General features: G+C 46.5%; 1 protein-coding gene across 1 annotated transcript in view; it reads left to right on the forward strand.

Moving 5' to 3' along the window:
• MYO1F (myosin IF) overlaps positions 1-15,458 on the forward strand; it is a 310,663-nt gene that overhangs the window by 273,495 nt on the left and 21,710 nt on the right. The window contains exons 25-26 of the mRNA XM_063916390.1: positions 1,158-1,232; positions 1,309-1,501. Of these exons, the coding sequence (XP_063772460.1) occupies positions 1,158-1,232; positions 1,309-1,501 (268 nt within the window). The remainder of the gene's footprint in view (positions 1-1,157; positions 1,233-1,308; positions 1,502-15,458) is intronic.

The following is a 15,458-nucleotide window of genomic DNA, read 5'->3' on the forward strand; positions in this document are numbered from 1 at the left end:
GATGTTATGTCCACATAACAATGACAAGTGCAAACTCGTTTTTACTTTGAACACTATGAGCCTACTGTATGTCTCATGTACAATCAACTAGACTGTAAACTTTGCCTGGCAGGAAAAAGTATGCAAACAATTCTCTAAATTAGTGGGGTATGCAGAGGGTGACTCACCCAATATGGCGCAGATTCCTATGAACTTAGAAAAGTAAAACCTTGGTGTGGCAGACTATATCACTCTAGATGTATAGTTACACCATTTCGCAGAGTGGATAAATACAGTAATGGTTTATTTACAATGTTAAGATAAAGAGACAGTGTATTGCACAATTAAAACATAGAAACATGAATGTGGCTGAGTTGGAAATATATCATACCCATGAAGGTAAAGGAGCCGCAGGTGTGGAAAAGGCAGGGTACCCCGGGAACATACCCTGCTGTTAGCTCCCAGAGTCTGATTCCAAAATCACAGCAAAGTCAATGAAGGCGTCAGTAAATAGATGGTGGCAACGGGGGTTAAGTCAACGCATTTTGGGATGTCCTGGTCCCTTCCTCAAGGCTGTATACCCCTGGTGCCTCAGTGTCCAGGTTAATAAGTGTAGCTCTATCCAATGGGCATGCTCTGCCCGAGCAATTATTTGCACTTCCGGTCCGGACCAATATATTAGAGAAACATAGCGCTGGTTCATACCTTTCCATCTATGGGATGGCTCCTCTTCGATCCATGTAGACAGTCCACGTGGGATGATAATACTGCTCCTTTGAGAGACCAAATTCTAGGGACAGGTCACTCAAGGGCACTCTCCATAGGAATGAATGGAACTATGCAGATTGGTCAGGGAATGACCAGTCTGTGACTGGTTGGCATTATGGCAAGAGGACCCCACACTGCGTGTTTCCCTGTTATAGTGTCACCAGCTCTAGCTATTTCAGAACTTATGACCAGTGCTGGTTATTGAAATCTATCTCTGATTGACAGCGGATTGTCATTGAATTTGCATCAGGATAGGGGCTTCGTAATGGTTGGGTATCAATGGTGAATTTTAAATGACCACTGTCAATGCCCATTGGTTTTGAACTGAAGCCAAAACTGATACTCAGTAAATGTACCACTCTGATTGTGAATGCCGAATCTGAATATAAATGCTTTTATTTTGTACCTAGAACCTACCAGAAAAGAAAGATATGATAACCGAGCACACAGACCTCCGCCTAATCACCCTGCTCCTGCACATCCAGGTGAGCCCTTCCACCAATATTTCCATTGGCCTCTTACATTTTCTTAACCATCTGACAACCTATTTGCCTATTACAGGTGCTTGTAGAAATGGGGCTGCTCAATTCAATGCAGGAAAATCAAGGAACCCCACGTACTCCCAGGCCCAGCGACAGGTCAGAGCGCCACCTGCAGCTGCTGCTCTACCTCGGCAGTCTGCTCCTAGGAAAAACCGTGCACCGTCTGATCACAGTATGGAATTCCTCAATGTACCCGACCAGGGAGTAGCTGGGTAAGTGGATGTCATTTATGCTTTCTCTACAGATAACCTTAAAGGAGAAATGTATTAATACATTCCACGCCAGTTCTATACCTCTGTGTGATTTTCAATAAAAAACCCACAATAAAGTAGCGCTATAATGATTAATCCATAAATCCAGGTAGTTTCCCCTTTTACACAGTATGAAAGGTAGAGTCCCCCTTTTACACAGAACAGTAGGCAGAGTCACATTTTACACAGTACAGCAGGCAGAGTCCCCTTTTACACAATACGGCAGGCAGTGTCCCCTTTTACACAGTACGGCAGGAGAGTCCCCTTTTTACACATTACTGCAGGAGAGTCCCATTTTACACAGTATAGCAGGCAGAGGGGGTAATTCTGAGTTGATCACAGCAGGAATTTTGTTAGCAGTTGGGCAAAACCATGTGCACTGCAGGGGAGGCAGATATAACATGTGCAGAAACAGTTAGATTTGGGTGGGTTATTTTGTTTCTGTGCAGGGTAAATACTGGCTGCTTTATTTTTACACTGCAATTTAGATTGCAGATTGAACACACCACATCCAAATCTAACACTCTCTGCACATGTTAAATCTGCCTCCCCTGCAGTGCACATGGTTTTGTCCAACTGCTAACAAAGTTCCTGCTGTGATCAACTTGGAATTACCCCCAGAGTCCCCTTTTACACAATACAGCAGGCAGAGTCCCCTTTTACACAGTACGGCAGGCAGAGTCCCCTTTTTTTTTTACACATTATGGCAGGCAGAGTCCCCTTTTTACACATTACTGCAGGCTGAGTCACCCTTTTTTACACATTACAGCAGGAGAGTACCCCCTTTTTACACATTAGGCAGGAGAGTCCCCCATTTTAACACATTACAGCAGGAGAGTACCCCCTTTTTACACATTAGGCAGCAGAGTCCACCTTTTTACACATTAGGCAGCAGAGTCCACCTTTTTATACATTAGGCAGCAGAGTCCACCTTTTTACACATTACGGCAGCAGAGTCCCCTTTTTACATATTAGACAGCAGAGTCGCCCTTTTTCACAAATTACGGCAGACAGAGTCCCCTTTTTACACATTACTGCTGCAGAGTTCACTTTTTACACATTACGGCAGGGAGAGTCCCATTTTTACACATTAGGACAGGGGAGAGGGAGAGAGAGAGAGAGAGACTGAGAGAAGTCGGGGGGGGGGGGGGGTGGAGAGGGTCACCTTTCAGCATGCTCCTCTTCACCAGCACTCCTGTGGGTCATACAGGAACTTAGTGGCTGCTCTTCTCCTCCAGAGCAGCAGCCGGGGGCCACTGCGATCCTCCAGCAGCAGGCACCTGAGGGTCTGCCTACAGGCCAGCACTGCAGTCATCTCCCCAGTCCGGGTCCGACATCCACGGAGCGGAGGCTGCGGGACAGTGACCAGGGTGCGCCGGTGGAGGAGGGGCGGTACATCGGTGGCAGCAGCAGCAGCTAAGAGCACACATAGTGGAGGAGAAGGAGCTTCTGTTCTCTGCTGCTCCGTGTCCTCCTCTACCAGCCTACCCTTAACCCCAGCACTGCAGCGGCCATCCAATTTCCATCACCTGCCGTAGCTCTGATGACAAGCAACTACTCTTTGTGGGTACTTCTGACTCTGTCTGGGCCGTGCTGCCAGCGGTTCCGCTGCAGCTGTCCCTCTCCTTCACATTGGCTGGCCGCGATCGCTCCCTCCCTGCTCCCTAGCAGAAGTGTGCCAGGATCAGGGAGGGAGCGAACGAAGCCAGCCAATGTGAAGGAGAGGGACAGCTGCAGTGGTGCCGCCCCCAATTACATAGCACTGCTGCGGCTCCGGAGGCCCCCTCCCTCCTCCTCCTCCCCTGCCCCCGGACCTGCTCCTCTCTGGTGGCAGGACACGTACACAGGCGGCTTGTAATGAGTCAGTTTGACTCATTACAATGCAGCTGACTTTAGGCAAAGGATGCAGGCAGTTGCGCCCTCAGGGCAACTGCTTTGTGTGCCAGGCACACCTGGCATACATGTAGTTACAACTCTGCCTTTATGTTTATATGTTGCTGCTTGGTGCATTTATAACATCAACTGGACATATCCATTAACATTGTTTTATGTTTGCATTTAAGTGTGTTGTTTATGTGTTGCATTTGCAATTTGTATTTCATTAAATATATATATTTATTACTGTTGTCATTGGAACCGTCTTACTCATAGATTTATGGATTAAGCATTACAGTGCTGCTTTATTGTGTGTCATTTTGACTACAACCTACAAATATTTTATAAGAGCAATCCATACCTAAAACACAAGCTACCTTTTAAACTGCTCCAAATATTTTTAACAGTATAAACTACAAATAGAATTTCAGTGTCCAAAACCACTGCTTAGTAAATCCAGCCATACTGTAGATATCTTTCAATTAATATGGGCAGGACAAGGCCACATACATTTATATAGAAGCTATATGGATAGGAGGGTTGAATCTATCTTTTTCCAAGAATTCATGAAGCTAGTATGTTAAAGACAGATGTATGTTTTCACGAGAAAAGGGGAGAATATTTTTTCCCAAGACCCACTATGGCCAATTTTGCTGGAGCCACAATATGGAGTTTAGCTTTATACGGTTTTGAGAAGGATATCTAAGGAGGAATATTAGTAGTCTTAAGGCATTGGAGTTTTAAACAAAAAAATTGGACTATGAGAACCTTACTCTAAAGAGTGTAAGGGTATATTTACTAGTGATGAGCGGGTTCGGTTTCTCGGAAACCGAACCCCCCCGAACTTCAGCCTTTTTACACGGGTCCGAGCCATACTCGGATTCTCCCGTATGGCTCGGCTAACCCGAGCGCGCCCGAACGTCATCATCCCGCTGTCGGATTCTCGCGAAATTCGGATTCTATATAAGCAGCCGCGCGTCGCCGCCATTTTCACACGTGCATTGAGATTGATAGGGAGAGGACGTGGCTGGCGTCCTCTCCGTTATAGTAGAAAAGAGTGACTTAGTTATAATTGTGGGGAGGATTGGGGATGGGGAGCAGCTGTTAGGGAGTACAGTGCAGGGTTTTGATTATAATACCACCAGTGAGTTTAATCCGTTGTTTCTCTGCCTGAAAAAAAACGCTCCACCATATCTGTGCTCAGTGTGCTGCACTGCTGCATGATATATCTGTGCTGAGTGCACTGCTCACACTGCCTAATTGTGGGGACTGGGGAGCAGTTATAGCAGGAGTACAGTGCACAGTTTTGCTGACAGTGACCACCAGTCCAGTATACGTTTGTCTGCCTGAAAAACACTCCTGTGGTGACTTTTTTTTTTCTTCATACTAGTTTAGCAGTCTGCTGACAGTGTCCACCAGGTCCGTTATTATTATACAGTATATTATATATATATATATATATATATATATATATATATAGCAGTACGGTAGGCCACGGCTGTACCTACCTCTGTGTCGTCAGTCGTCGTCCATAAGTAATATAATACTATACTATCCATCCATCTACATTGTATACCTGTGGTGGCTTTTTTTTTCTTCATACTAGTTTATCAGTCTGCTGACAGTGTTCACCAGGTCCGTTATTATTATACAGTATATTATATATATATATATATATATAGCAGTACGGTAGGCCACGGCTGTACCTACCTCTGTGTCGTCACTCGTCCTCCATAAGTAATATAATACTATACTATCCATCCATCTACATTGTATACCTGTGGTGGCTTTTTTTTTCTTCATACTAGTTTAGCAGTCTGCTGACAGTGTCCACCAGGTCCGTTATTATATTATACAGTATATTATATATATATATAGCAGTACGGTAGGCCACGGCTGTACCTACCTCTGTGTCGTCAGTCGTTGTCCATAAGTAATATAATACTATACTATCCATCCATCTACATTGTATACCTGTGGTGGCTTTTTTTTCTTCATACTAGTTTAGCAGTCTGCTGACAGTGTCCACCAGGTCCGTTATTATATTATACAGTATATTATATATATATAGCAGTACGGTAGGCCACGGCTGTACCTACCTCTGTGTCGTCACTCATCGTCCATAAGTAATATAATACTATACTATCCATCCATCTACATTGTATACCTGTGGTGGCTTTTTTCTTCTTCATACTAGTTTAGCAGTCTGCTGACAGTGTCCACCAGGTCCGTTATTATATTATACAGTATATTATATATATATAGCAGTACGGTAGGCCACGGCTGTACCTACCTCTGTGTCGTCACTCGTCGTCCATAAGTAATATAATACTATACTATCCATCCATCTACATTGTATACCTGTGGTGGCTTTTTTTTTTCTTCATACTAGTTTAGCAGTCTGCTGACAGTGTCCACCAGGTCCGTTATTATATTATACAGTATATTATATATATATAGCAGTACGGTAGGCCACGGCTGTACCTACCTCTGTGTCGTCACTCGTCCTCCATAAGTAATATAATACTATACTATCCATCCATCTACATTGTATACCTGTGGTGGCTTTTAGTTGTGCGCATTAAAATATGGAGAACAAAAATGTGGAGGTTAAAAAAATAGGGAAAGATCAAGATCCACTTCCACCTCGTGCTGAAGCTGCTGCCACTAGTCATGGCCGAGACGATGAAATGCCATCAACGTCGTCTGCCAAGGCCGATGCTCAATGTCATAGTACAGAGCATGTAAAATCCAAAACACAAAAGATCAGTAAAAAAATGACCCAAAAATCAAAATTAAAAGCGTCTGAGGAGAAGCGTAAACTTGCCAATATGCCATTTACGACACAGAGTGGCAAGGAACGGCTGAGGCCCTGGCCTATGTTCATGGCTAGTGGTTCAGCTTCACATGAGGATGGAAGCACTCATCCTCTCGCTAGAAAAAAGAAAAGACTTAAGGTGGCAAAAGCACAGCAAAGAACTGTGCGTTCTTCGAAATCACAAATCCCCAAGGAGAGTCCAATTGTGTCGGTTGCGATGCCTGACCTTCCCAACACTGGACGGGAAGAGCTTGCGCCTTCCACCATTTGCACGACCCCTACAAGTGCTGGAAGGAGCACCCGCAGTCCAGTTCCTGATAGTCAAATTGAAGATGTCAGTGTTGAAGTACACCAGGATGAGGATATGGGTGTTGCTGGCGCTGGGGAGGAAATTGACAAGGAGGATTCTGATGGTGAGGTGGTTTGTTTAAGTCAGGCACCCGGGGAGACACCTGTTGTCCGTGGGACGAATATGGCCATTGACATGCCTGGTTAAAATACAAAAAAAATCAGCTCTTCGGTGTGGAATTATTTCAAAACAAATGCGGACAACAGGTGTCAAGCCGTGTGTTGCCTTTGTCAAGCTGTAATAAGTAGGGGTAAGGACGTTAACCACCTCGGAACATCCTCCCTTATACGTCACCTGCAGCGCATTCATCATAAGTCAGTGACAAGTTCAAAAACTTTGGGCGACAGCGGAAGCAGTCCACTGACCAGTAAATCCCTTCCTCTTGTAACCAAGCTCCCGCAAACCACACCACCAACTCCCTCAGTGTCAATTTCCTCCTTACCCAGGAAAGCCAATAGTCCTGCAGGCCATGTCACTGGCAAGTCTGACGAGTCCTCTCCTGCCTGGGATTCCTCCGATGCATCCTTGAGTGTAATGCCTACTGCTGCTGGCGCTGCTGTTGTTGATGCTGGGAGTCGATCGGCATCCCAGAGGGGAAGTCGGAAGACCACTTGTACTACTTCCAGTAAGCAATTGACTGTCCAACAGTCCTTTGCGAGGAAGATGAAATATCACAGCAGTCATCCTGCTGCAAAGCGGATAACTGAGGCCTTGGCAGCCTGGGCGGTGAGAAACGTGGTTCTGGTATCCATCGTTACTTCAGAGCCAACTATAGACTTGATTGAGGTACTGTGTCCCCGGTACCAAATACCATCTAGGTTCCATTTCTCTAGGCAGGCGATACCGAGAATGTACACAGACCTCAGAAAAAGAGTCACCAGTGTCCTAAAAAATGCAGTTGTACCCAATGTCCACTTAACCACGGACATGTGGACAAGTGGAGCAGGGCAGACTCAGGACTACATGACTGTGACAGCCCACTGGGTAGATGTATTGCCTCCCGCTGCAAGAACAGCAGCGGCGGCACCAGTAGCAGCATCTCGCAAACGCCAACTCGTTCCTAGGCAGGCTACGCTTTGTATCACCGCTTTCCAGAATACGCACACAGCTGAAAACCTCTTCTGGCAACTGAGGAAGATCATCGCAGAATGGCTTACCCCAATTGGACTCTCCGGGGGATTTGTGGCATCGGAAAACGCCAGCAATATTGCGCGTGCATTACATCTGGGCAAATTCCAGCATGTCCCATGTTTTGCACATACCTTGAATTTGGTGGTGCAGAATTATTTAAAAAACGACAGGGGCGTGCAAGAGATGCTGTCAGTGGCCAGAAGAATTGCAGGCCACTTTCGGCGTACAGGCACCGCGTACAGAAGACTGGAGCACCACCAAAAACGCCTGAACCTCCCCTGCCATCATCTGAAGCAAGAGGTGGTAACGAGGTGGAATTCAACCCTCTATATGCTTCAGAGGATGGAGGAGCAGCAAAAGGCCATTCAAGCCTAAACATCTGCCCACGATATAGGCAAAGGAGGTGGAATGCACCTGTCTCAAGCGCAGTGGAGAATTATTTCAATGTTGTGCAAGGTTCTGCAACCTTTTGAACTTGCCACACGTGAAGTCAGTTCAGACACTGCCAGCCTGAGTCAGGTCATTCCCCTCATCAGGCTTTTGCAGAAGAAGCTGGAGACATTGAAGGAGGAGCTAAAACAGAGCGATTCCGCTAGGCATGTGAGACTTGTGGATGGAGCCCTTCATTCGCTTAACCAGGATTCACGGGTGGTCAATCTGTTGAAATCAGAGCACTACATTTTGGCCACCGTGCTCGATCCTAGATTTAAAACCTACCTTGTATCTCTCTTTCCGGCAGACACAAGTCTGCAGGGGTTCAAAGACCTGCTGGTGAGAAAATTGTCAAGTCAAGCGGAACGTGACCCGTCAACAGCTCTTCCTTCACATTCTCCCGCAACTGGGGGTGCGAGGAAAAGGCTACGAATTCCGAGCCCACCCGCTGGCGGTGATGCAGGGCAGTCTGGAGCGAGTGCTGACATCTGGTCCGGACTGAAGGACCTGCCAACGATGACTGACATGTCGTCTACTGTCACTGCATATGATTCTGTCACCATTGAAAGAATGGTGGAGGATTATATGAGTGACCGCATCCAAGTAGGCACGTCAGACAGTCCGTACGTATACTGGCTGGAAAAAGAGGCAATTTGGAGGCCCTTGCACAAACTGGCTTTATTCTACCTAAGTTGCTCTCCCTCCAGTGTGTACTCCGAAAGAGTGTTTAGTGCCGCCGCTCACCTTGTCAGCAATCGGCGTACAAGGTTACTTCCAGAAAATGTGGAGAAGATGATGTTCATTAAAATGAATTATAATCAATTCCTCCGTGGAGACATTCACCAGCAGCAATTGCCTCCAGAAAGTACACGGGGACCTGAGATGGTGGATTCCAGTGGGGACGAATTAATAATCTGTGAGGAGGGGGCTGTACACAGTGAAAGGGGTGAGGAATCGGACGATGATGATGAGGTGGACATCTTGCCTCTGTAGAGCCAGTTTGTGCAAGGAGAGATTGATTGCTTCTTTTTTGGTGGGGGCCCAAACCAACCAGTCATTTCAGTCACAGTCGTGTGGCAGACCCTGTCGCTGAAATGATGGGTTCGTTAAAGTGTGCATGTCCTGTTTATACAACATAAGGGTGGGTGGGAGGGCCCAAGGACAATTCCATCTTGCACCTCTTTTTTCTTTCATTTTTCTTTGCGTCATGTGCTGTTTGGGGAGTATTTTTTTGAAGGGTCATGTGCTGTTTGTGGAGTATTTTTTTGAAGGGCCATCCTGCGTGACACTGCAGTGCCACTCCTAGATGGGCCAGGTGTTTGTGTCGGCCACTAGGGTCGCTTAGCTTAGTCACACAGCTACCTCATTGCGCCTCTTTTTTTCTTAGCGTCATGTGCTGTTTGGGGAGTATTTTTTTTAAAGGGCCATCCTGCGTGACACTGCAGTGCCACTCCTAGATGGGCCAGGTGTTTGTGTCGGCCACTTGGGTCGCTGAGCTTAGTCACACAGCTACCTCATTGCGCCTCTTTTTTTCTTTGCGTCATGTGCTGTTTGGGGAGTATTTTTTGAAGGGCCATCCTGCGTGACACTGCAGTGCCACTCCTAGATGGGCCAGGTGTTTGTGTCGGCCACTAGGGTCGCTTAGCTTAGTCACACAGCTACCTCATTGCGCCTCTTTTTTTCTTTGCGTCATGTGCTGTTTGGGGAGTATTTTTTTGAAGGGCCATCCTGCGTGACACTGCAGTGCCACTCCTAGATGGGCCAGGTGTTTGTGTCGGCCACTAGGGTCGCTGAGCTTAGTCACACAGCTACCTCATTGCGCCTCTTTTTTTCTTTGCGTCATGTGCTGTTTGGGGAGTATTTTTTTGAAGGGCCATCCTGCGTGACACTGCAGTGCCACTCCTAGATGGGCCAGGTGTTTGTGTCGGCCACTAGGGTCGCTTAGCTTAGTCACACAGCTACCTCATTGCGCCTCTTTTTTTCTTTGCGTCATGTGCTGTTTGGGGAGTATTTTTTTGAAGGGTCATCCTGTCTGACACTGCAGTGCCGCTCCTAGATGGGCCAGGTGTTTGTGTCGGCCACTTGTGTCGCTTAGCTTAGCCATCCAGCGACCTCGGTGCAAATTTTAGAACTAAAAATAATATTGTGAGGTGTGAGGTGTTCAGAATAGACTGAAAATGAGTGGAAATTATGGTTATTGAGGTTAATAATACTATGGGATCAAAATGACCCCCAAATTCTATGATTTAAGCTGTTTTTTTTAGGGTTTTTTGAAGAAAAAAAAACCCGAATCCAAAACACACCCGAATCCGACAAAAAAATTCAGTGAAGTTTTGCCAAAACGCGTTCGAACCCAAAACACGGCCGCAGAACCGAACCCAAAACCAAAACACAAAACCCGAAAATTGCCGGTGCACATCACTAATATTTACTAAAGTGCGGGTTTATACAAGTGGAGAAGTTGCTCATAGCAACCAATCAGATTCTAGGTATTATCTTCTAGAAAGTGCTAGATAAATGATAAGTAGAATCTGATTGGTTGCATTGGGCAACATCTCCACTTGTATACCCCTACGAGACTGAAGTTAGCTTCTTATTCATCTAACTTCTTATTCACTTCTTATTCTGGCTCTAGATTCTTATTCACTTTTTATTCATGCGCCAGCTAATCAGTACGTTACATTAAAACATTAAACTCACTAATTAACATTGTATAAACAAAAAAGCATATCTGTTGCACATATTTCAATGAAATAGACTGGCACAGTGGACACTGGCACCCTAATTTACCATTTTCAATAAGTAGCTGTAGTTTTGCAAGGGTTAAACAGCTTTGGGACACACATTTCAAGGGTTAAAGTTGACCAAATTAGGATATTTTTGTTGAATGTTAACTAATTGGAGTGGAGGTGCTGCAAAGATGGTGCCACAGCCCGAAAAGGAGGAGGTGCACCGGCCAGTGGTGTGAATAAAGGTGGATGGGCAGGAATGTCCATCCTCCCCAGGGCCGGTGCTAGAGTAATTGTTGCCCCCCTGCAAAGATAAATTTGCGCACTCCCATCCAAAAAAGGGACAGCACGCACTGCAAAAAGAGGTGTGGTCACACAAGGAAGGGGCGTAACCACAGTGGTACCCACAATTTAAATTATGCCACACAGTATTACAATCTTATTCACATTACCCCATATGTAGTGCCCCTGATTCATATTATGCCACATAATAGTGCCCCTTATTCACATTACGTTACACAGTAGTGACCCTTATACATGTTGCGCCACACAGTACTATCCCTTATACACAATGCCCACAGTAGTGACCCTTATCAGAGGTGTAACTAGTTGCCATGGTTCCCGGAGCAAAGGTATGTTTCAGCGCTCCCTTCTCTGTATTGAATTGGGGGCATCTTACATTCGAAAAGAAAAAGATATTTTAAAGTCGATGACAGGGCTGGTTCTAGACCTTGAGGAGCTCAGGGCGAAAATTTCCTTTGGTGCCCGCCATGCTCAAAACAGAGACAATGTGCGCCGAAGTCGCGTGACAAAAATATAGGGCCACAGAATAGTACCAATTCACATTACCCTGCACAGTCTATTAGTCTCATTACACCACTCAGTAGTTTCCGTCATTCACATTACACCGCACAGTAGTACCTTTATACACATTACGCCACAGTAGAGCAGCTTATACATGTTATGCCAGGTAGAGCCCCTTATACACGATATCCAGGTAGAGTAGCAAATAAACATTTGTCAGGTAGAGCCCATTGTACAAATTATGCCATGTATAGCTCATTATACACATTATGGGGGTCATTCAGACCCCACTGCAATAACGGCCTGCAGCGCAGTTTGCCGGTGGCAGCAAACTGCGCTGCGCAGTGGGTGTGAGGCCATACACATTGCGGTCACTTCTTCGAAGGATGCCACCATAATGTGATTGACAAGCAACAGTGTAGCGAGGTTAATGCATTGCAGAGGTGGTGCCGGGAAAACGGGGGAAGGCCGGGACCATTTTATGGGGCGGCTGCATAACGTCACACACAGCTGCTCCGAAAAAAAATAGCTGCTGCACTGCCAGGGGTCAACCTTAGATCACATGTGTCTGCAATCTAATTGCGGATGCATCGGGTGGCCCTCATCATGTGCAGAGATGAATGCACATCTGGCTGCGTATGCAGCGATCTGCGTTCATTTCTGAATAACTCCCTCATTCCCTCCACAGTACGGCCCCGGTACACTGATCACATTCCCCCCTCGAATTGACCCTGGCTGAGAGGCTAAGGGCTGGGGCTCAGGGATCAGGCACTGCAAACATTTTCTTTTTTTACTTTTTCCATAAGGGGCATGACCAAACCTCCCGCGATTAAGCCATGCCCAAAACATCTCGGCTGCACGGGACGCCGGCAGCAGCGGCACTGTGTGTGGGCTGAGGGGGTAATTCAGATCTGATTGCTGGGCTGGGTTTTTTGCTGTCTTGCATTCAGATAGTTGCCACCCACAGTGGGGATTTTTGTCGTGGAAGTGTGCGATGCTATGTTTACGCTGAGCTGCTAAAGAGGTTCATTCTGACCCAATCACACGCTGCACTTCCTCGCAGCCATGCGTTCGGGTCAGAACTGCGCATGCGCGGTGGCCGCATTACGCAGGTCCGTCATTGCCCGGCGACGGCCGCAAGTAGATTGACAGGAGGAAGGCGTTCCGGGGAGTCAACTGACCATTTTCCGGGAGTGGTTTGGTGAACGCAGGCGTATCCAGATGTTTGGAGGACAGATGTGTGACATCAATTCCGGGACCTGCATTGCTGAAATCATCGCACCAGGTAAGTATGTCTAGGGCTAGTCTTGTTTTACACAAAACTTTTTTAGCATAGCAGGGCTGCACAAGCGATCGCAGCCCTGCTATGCTAAAATACACTCCCCCATAGGTGGCATCTAGTTGATCGCACGAGCAGCAAAAAGTTGCTACGTGCGATCAACTCGGAATGACCCCCAAAATTCTGTGTGTGCAATCTCTGTGCAGCCCAGGACTTACTCTTCCAGTGCGACTGAATCAGGCTGATTGGGAGCAGAGCTGACGTCAGACACCCTCCTTTAAAACGCTTAGGAACAAGAGATGTGCGGCGGGCACTTTTCGTGTTTTGTGTTATGGTTTTGGTTCTAATTCCCCGCTTGTGTTTTGGTTTTGGATCTGAATGATTTTTGAAAAAACACAAACAGCTAAAATCAAAGAATTTGGGGGTAATTTTGATCCTACAGTATTATTAACCTCAATAACATTCCTTTCCACTCATTTCCAGTCTATTCTGAACGCCTCACACCTCACAATATTGTTTTTAGACCTAAAAGTTGCACCGTGGTGGCTGTATGACTAAGATAAGCGACACCTGGCCCATCTAGGAGTGGCACTGCAGTGTCAGACAGGAGGGCAGATTTAAAAAATAGGCCCCAAACAGCACATCATGCAAAGAAGTAAAAGAGGTGCAACGAGGTAGCTGTATGACTAAGCTAAGCAACAGAAGTTTGCGGCACAAACAACATGGGACGTGCTGGAATTTTCCCAGATGTAATACACGCACAATATTGGTGGCACAGGATAGCGTACTCCTAAACCAAACACACACACGGCAAAGCCTGTAAAATTAATTTGGATAATAATAACCCTTTTATTTGGAGCTATTATAATATGCAGCACAGGCCAGCGTACCCCTACACCACTCAGGGCAAATCCTGTAAAAAGTATTTGGATAATAATATAAGTAATGTATATAACCCTTTTATTTGGAGTAAATAATATACAGCACAGGACACCACCACTGGACTTATGGCAGCACAAGACACCTCCACTGGACTGATGCAGCACAAGACAGCACCATGGGACGGGACTTATACGGCAGTACCACTGGAATATATCACTGTATTTATACGGCAATATCACAGGAATTATACGCCAGTACCCCAAGAATTATACAGCAATATCATTGTAATTATACGGCAGTATCACGGGAATTATATGGCAATATCACTGTAATTATACAGCAATATTGCAGGAATTATACTCCAATATCCCGGGAATTATACGGCAATATCACAGGAATTATATGGCAATATCACTGTAATTATACGGCAATATCACTGGTATTATACGCCAGTAACACTGGATATATGGCAGCAGAGGACACCACCACTGTGACTGGTCACTGAACTGATGCTGTACAAGACACAACCCCTTTTCTGATGCAAGACAACACAGCAAAACTGCAAGAGACTTATACAGCAGCACTGGGGACATATAGCAGCAGAGGACACCAACACTGTGACTGGTCACTGGACTGATGCTGCACAAGGGAGACACTACCGCTGGTCTGATGCAAGACAACACAGCAAAACTGCAAGGGACTTATACAGCATCCAGCAGCACTGGGGACATATAGCAGCAGAGGACACCAACACTGTGACTGGCTGGACTGATGCTGCACAAGGGAGACACTACCGCTGGTCTGATGCAAGACAATACAGCAAAACTGCAAGGGACTTATACAGCAGCACTGGGGACATATAGCAGCAGAGGACACCACCACTGTGACTGGTCACTGGACTGATGCTGCACAAGACACAACCCCTTTTCTGATGCAAGACAACACAGCAAAACTGCAAGAGACTTATACAGCAGCACTGGGGACATATAGCAGCAGAGGACACCAACACTGTGACTGGTCACTGGACTGATGCTGCACAAGGGAGACACTACCGCTGGTCTGATGCAAGACAACACAGCAAAACTGCAAAGGACTTATACAGCAGCACTGGGGACATATAGCAGCAGAGGACACCAACACTATGACTGGCTGGACTGATGCAGCACAATACACTGACTACACTGGACTGAGCAGCACAAGACAGCACTAGAATTGCCACCCCACTTTCCCACCCACACAGACACTGAGGATGGAGACATGTCCTCTCACTACACTCTCCGAGACTGGAGTGAAAATGGCCGCGGCGCGCGGCTCCTTATATGGAATCCAAAGCCCACGAGAATCCGACAGCGGGATGATGACATTTTGACTCGCTCTGGTTTCCGAGTCAGACGGGAAAACCCGAGCCGGGCTCGGATCCGGGCTCGGGACGTGAAGTTCGGTAGGGTTCAGTTCTTTGAGAACCGAACCCGCTCATCTCTATTAGGAATGCCTGTGTTTTCCAGAACACTCCCAGTAAACGGTCAGTTACCACCACCCACAAACGGCTTCCTTCTGTCAATCACCTTGAGAACGCCTGTGCGAACTAATTTTTCGCACTACCCCGTCGCTGACCGGTG

Source organism: Pseudophryne corroboree, chromosome 1 (genome assembly GCF_028390025.1).
Source record: "Pseudophryne corroboree isolate aPseCor3 chromosome 1, aPseCor3.hap2, whole genome shotgun sequence".
Lineage (NCBI taxonomy): Eukaryota > Metazoa > Chordata > Amphibia > Anura > Myobatrachidae > Pseudophryne > Pseudophryne corroboree.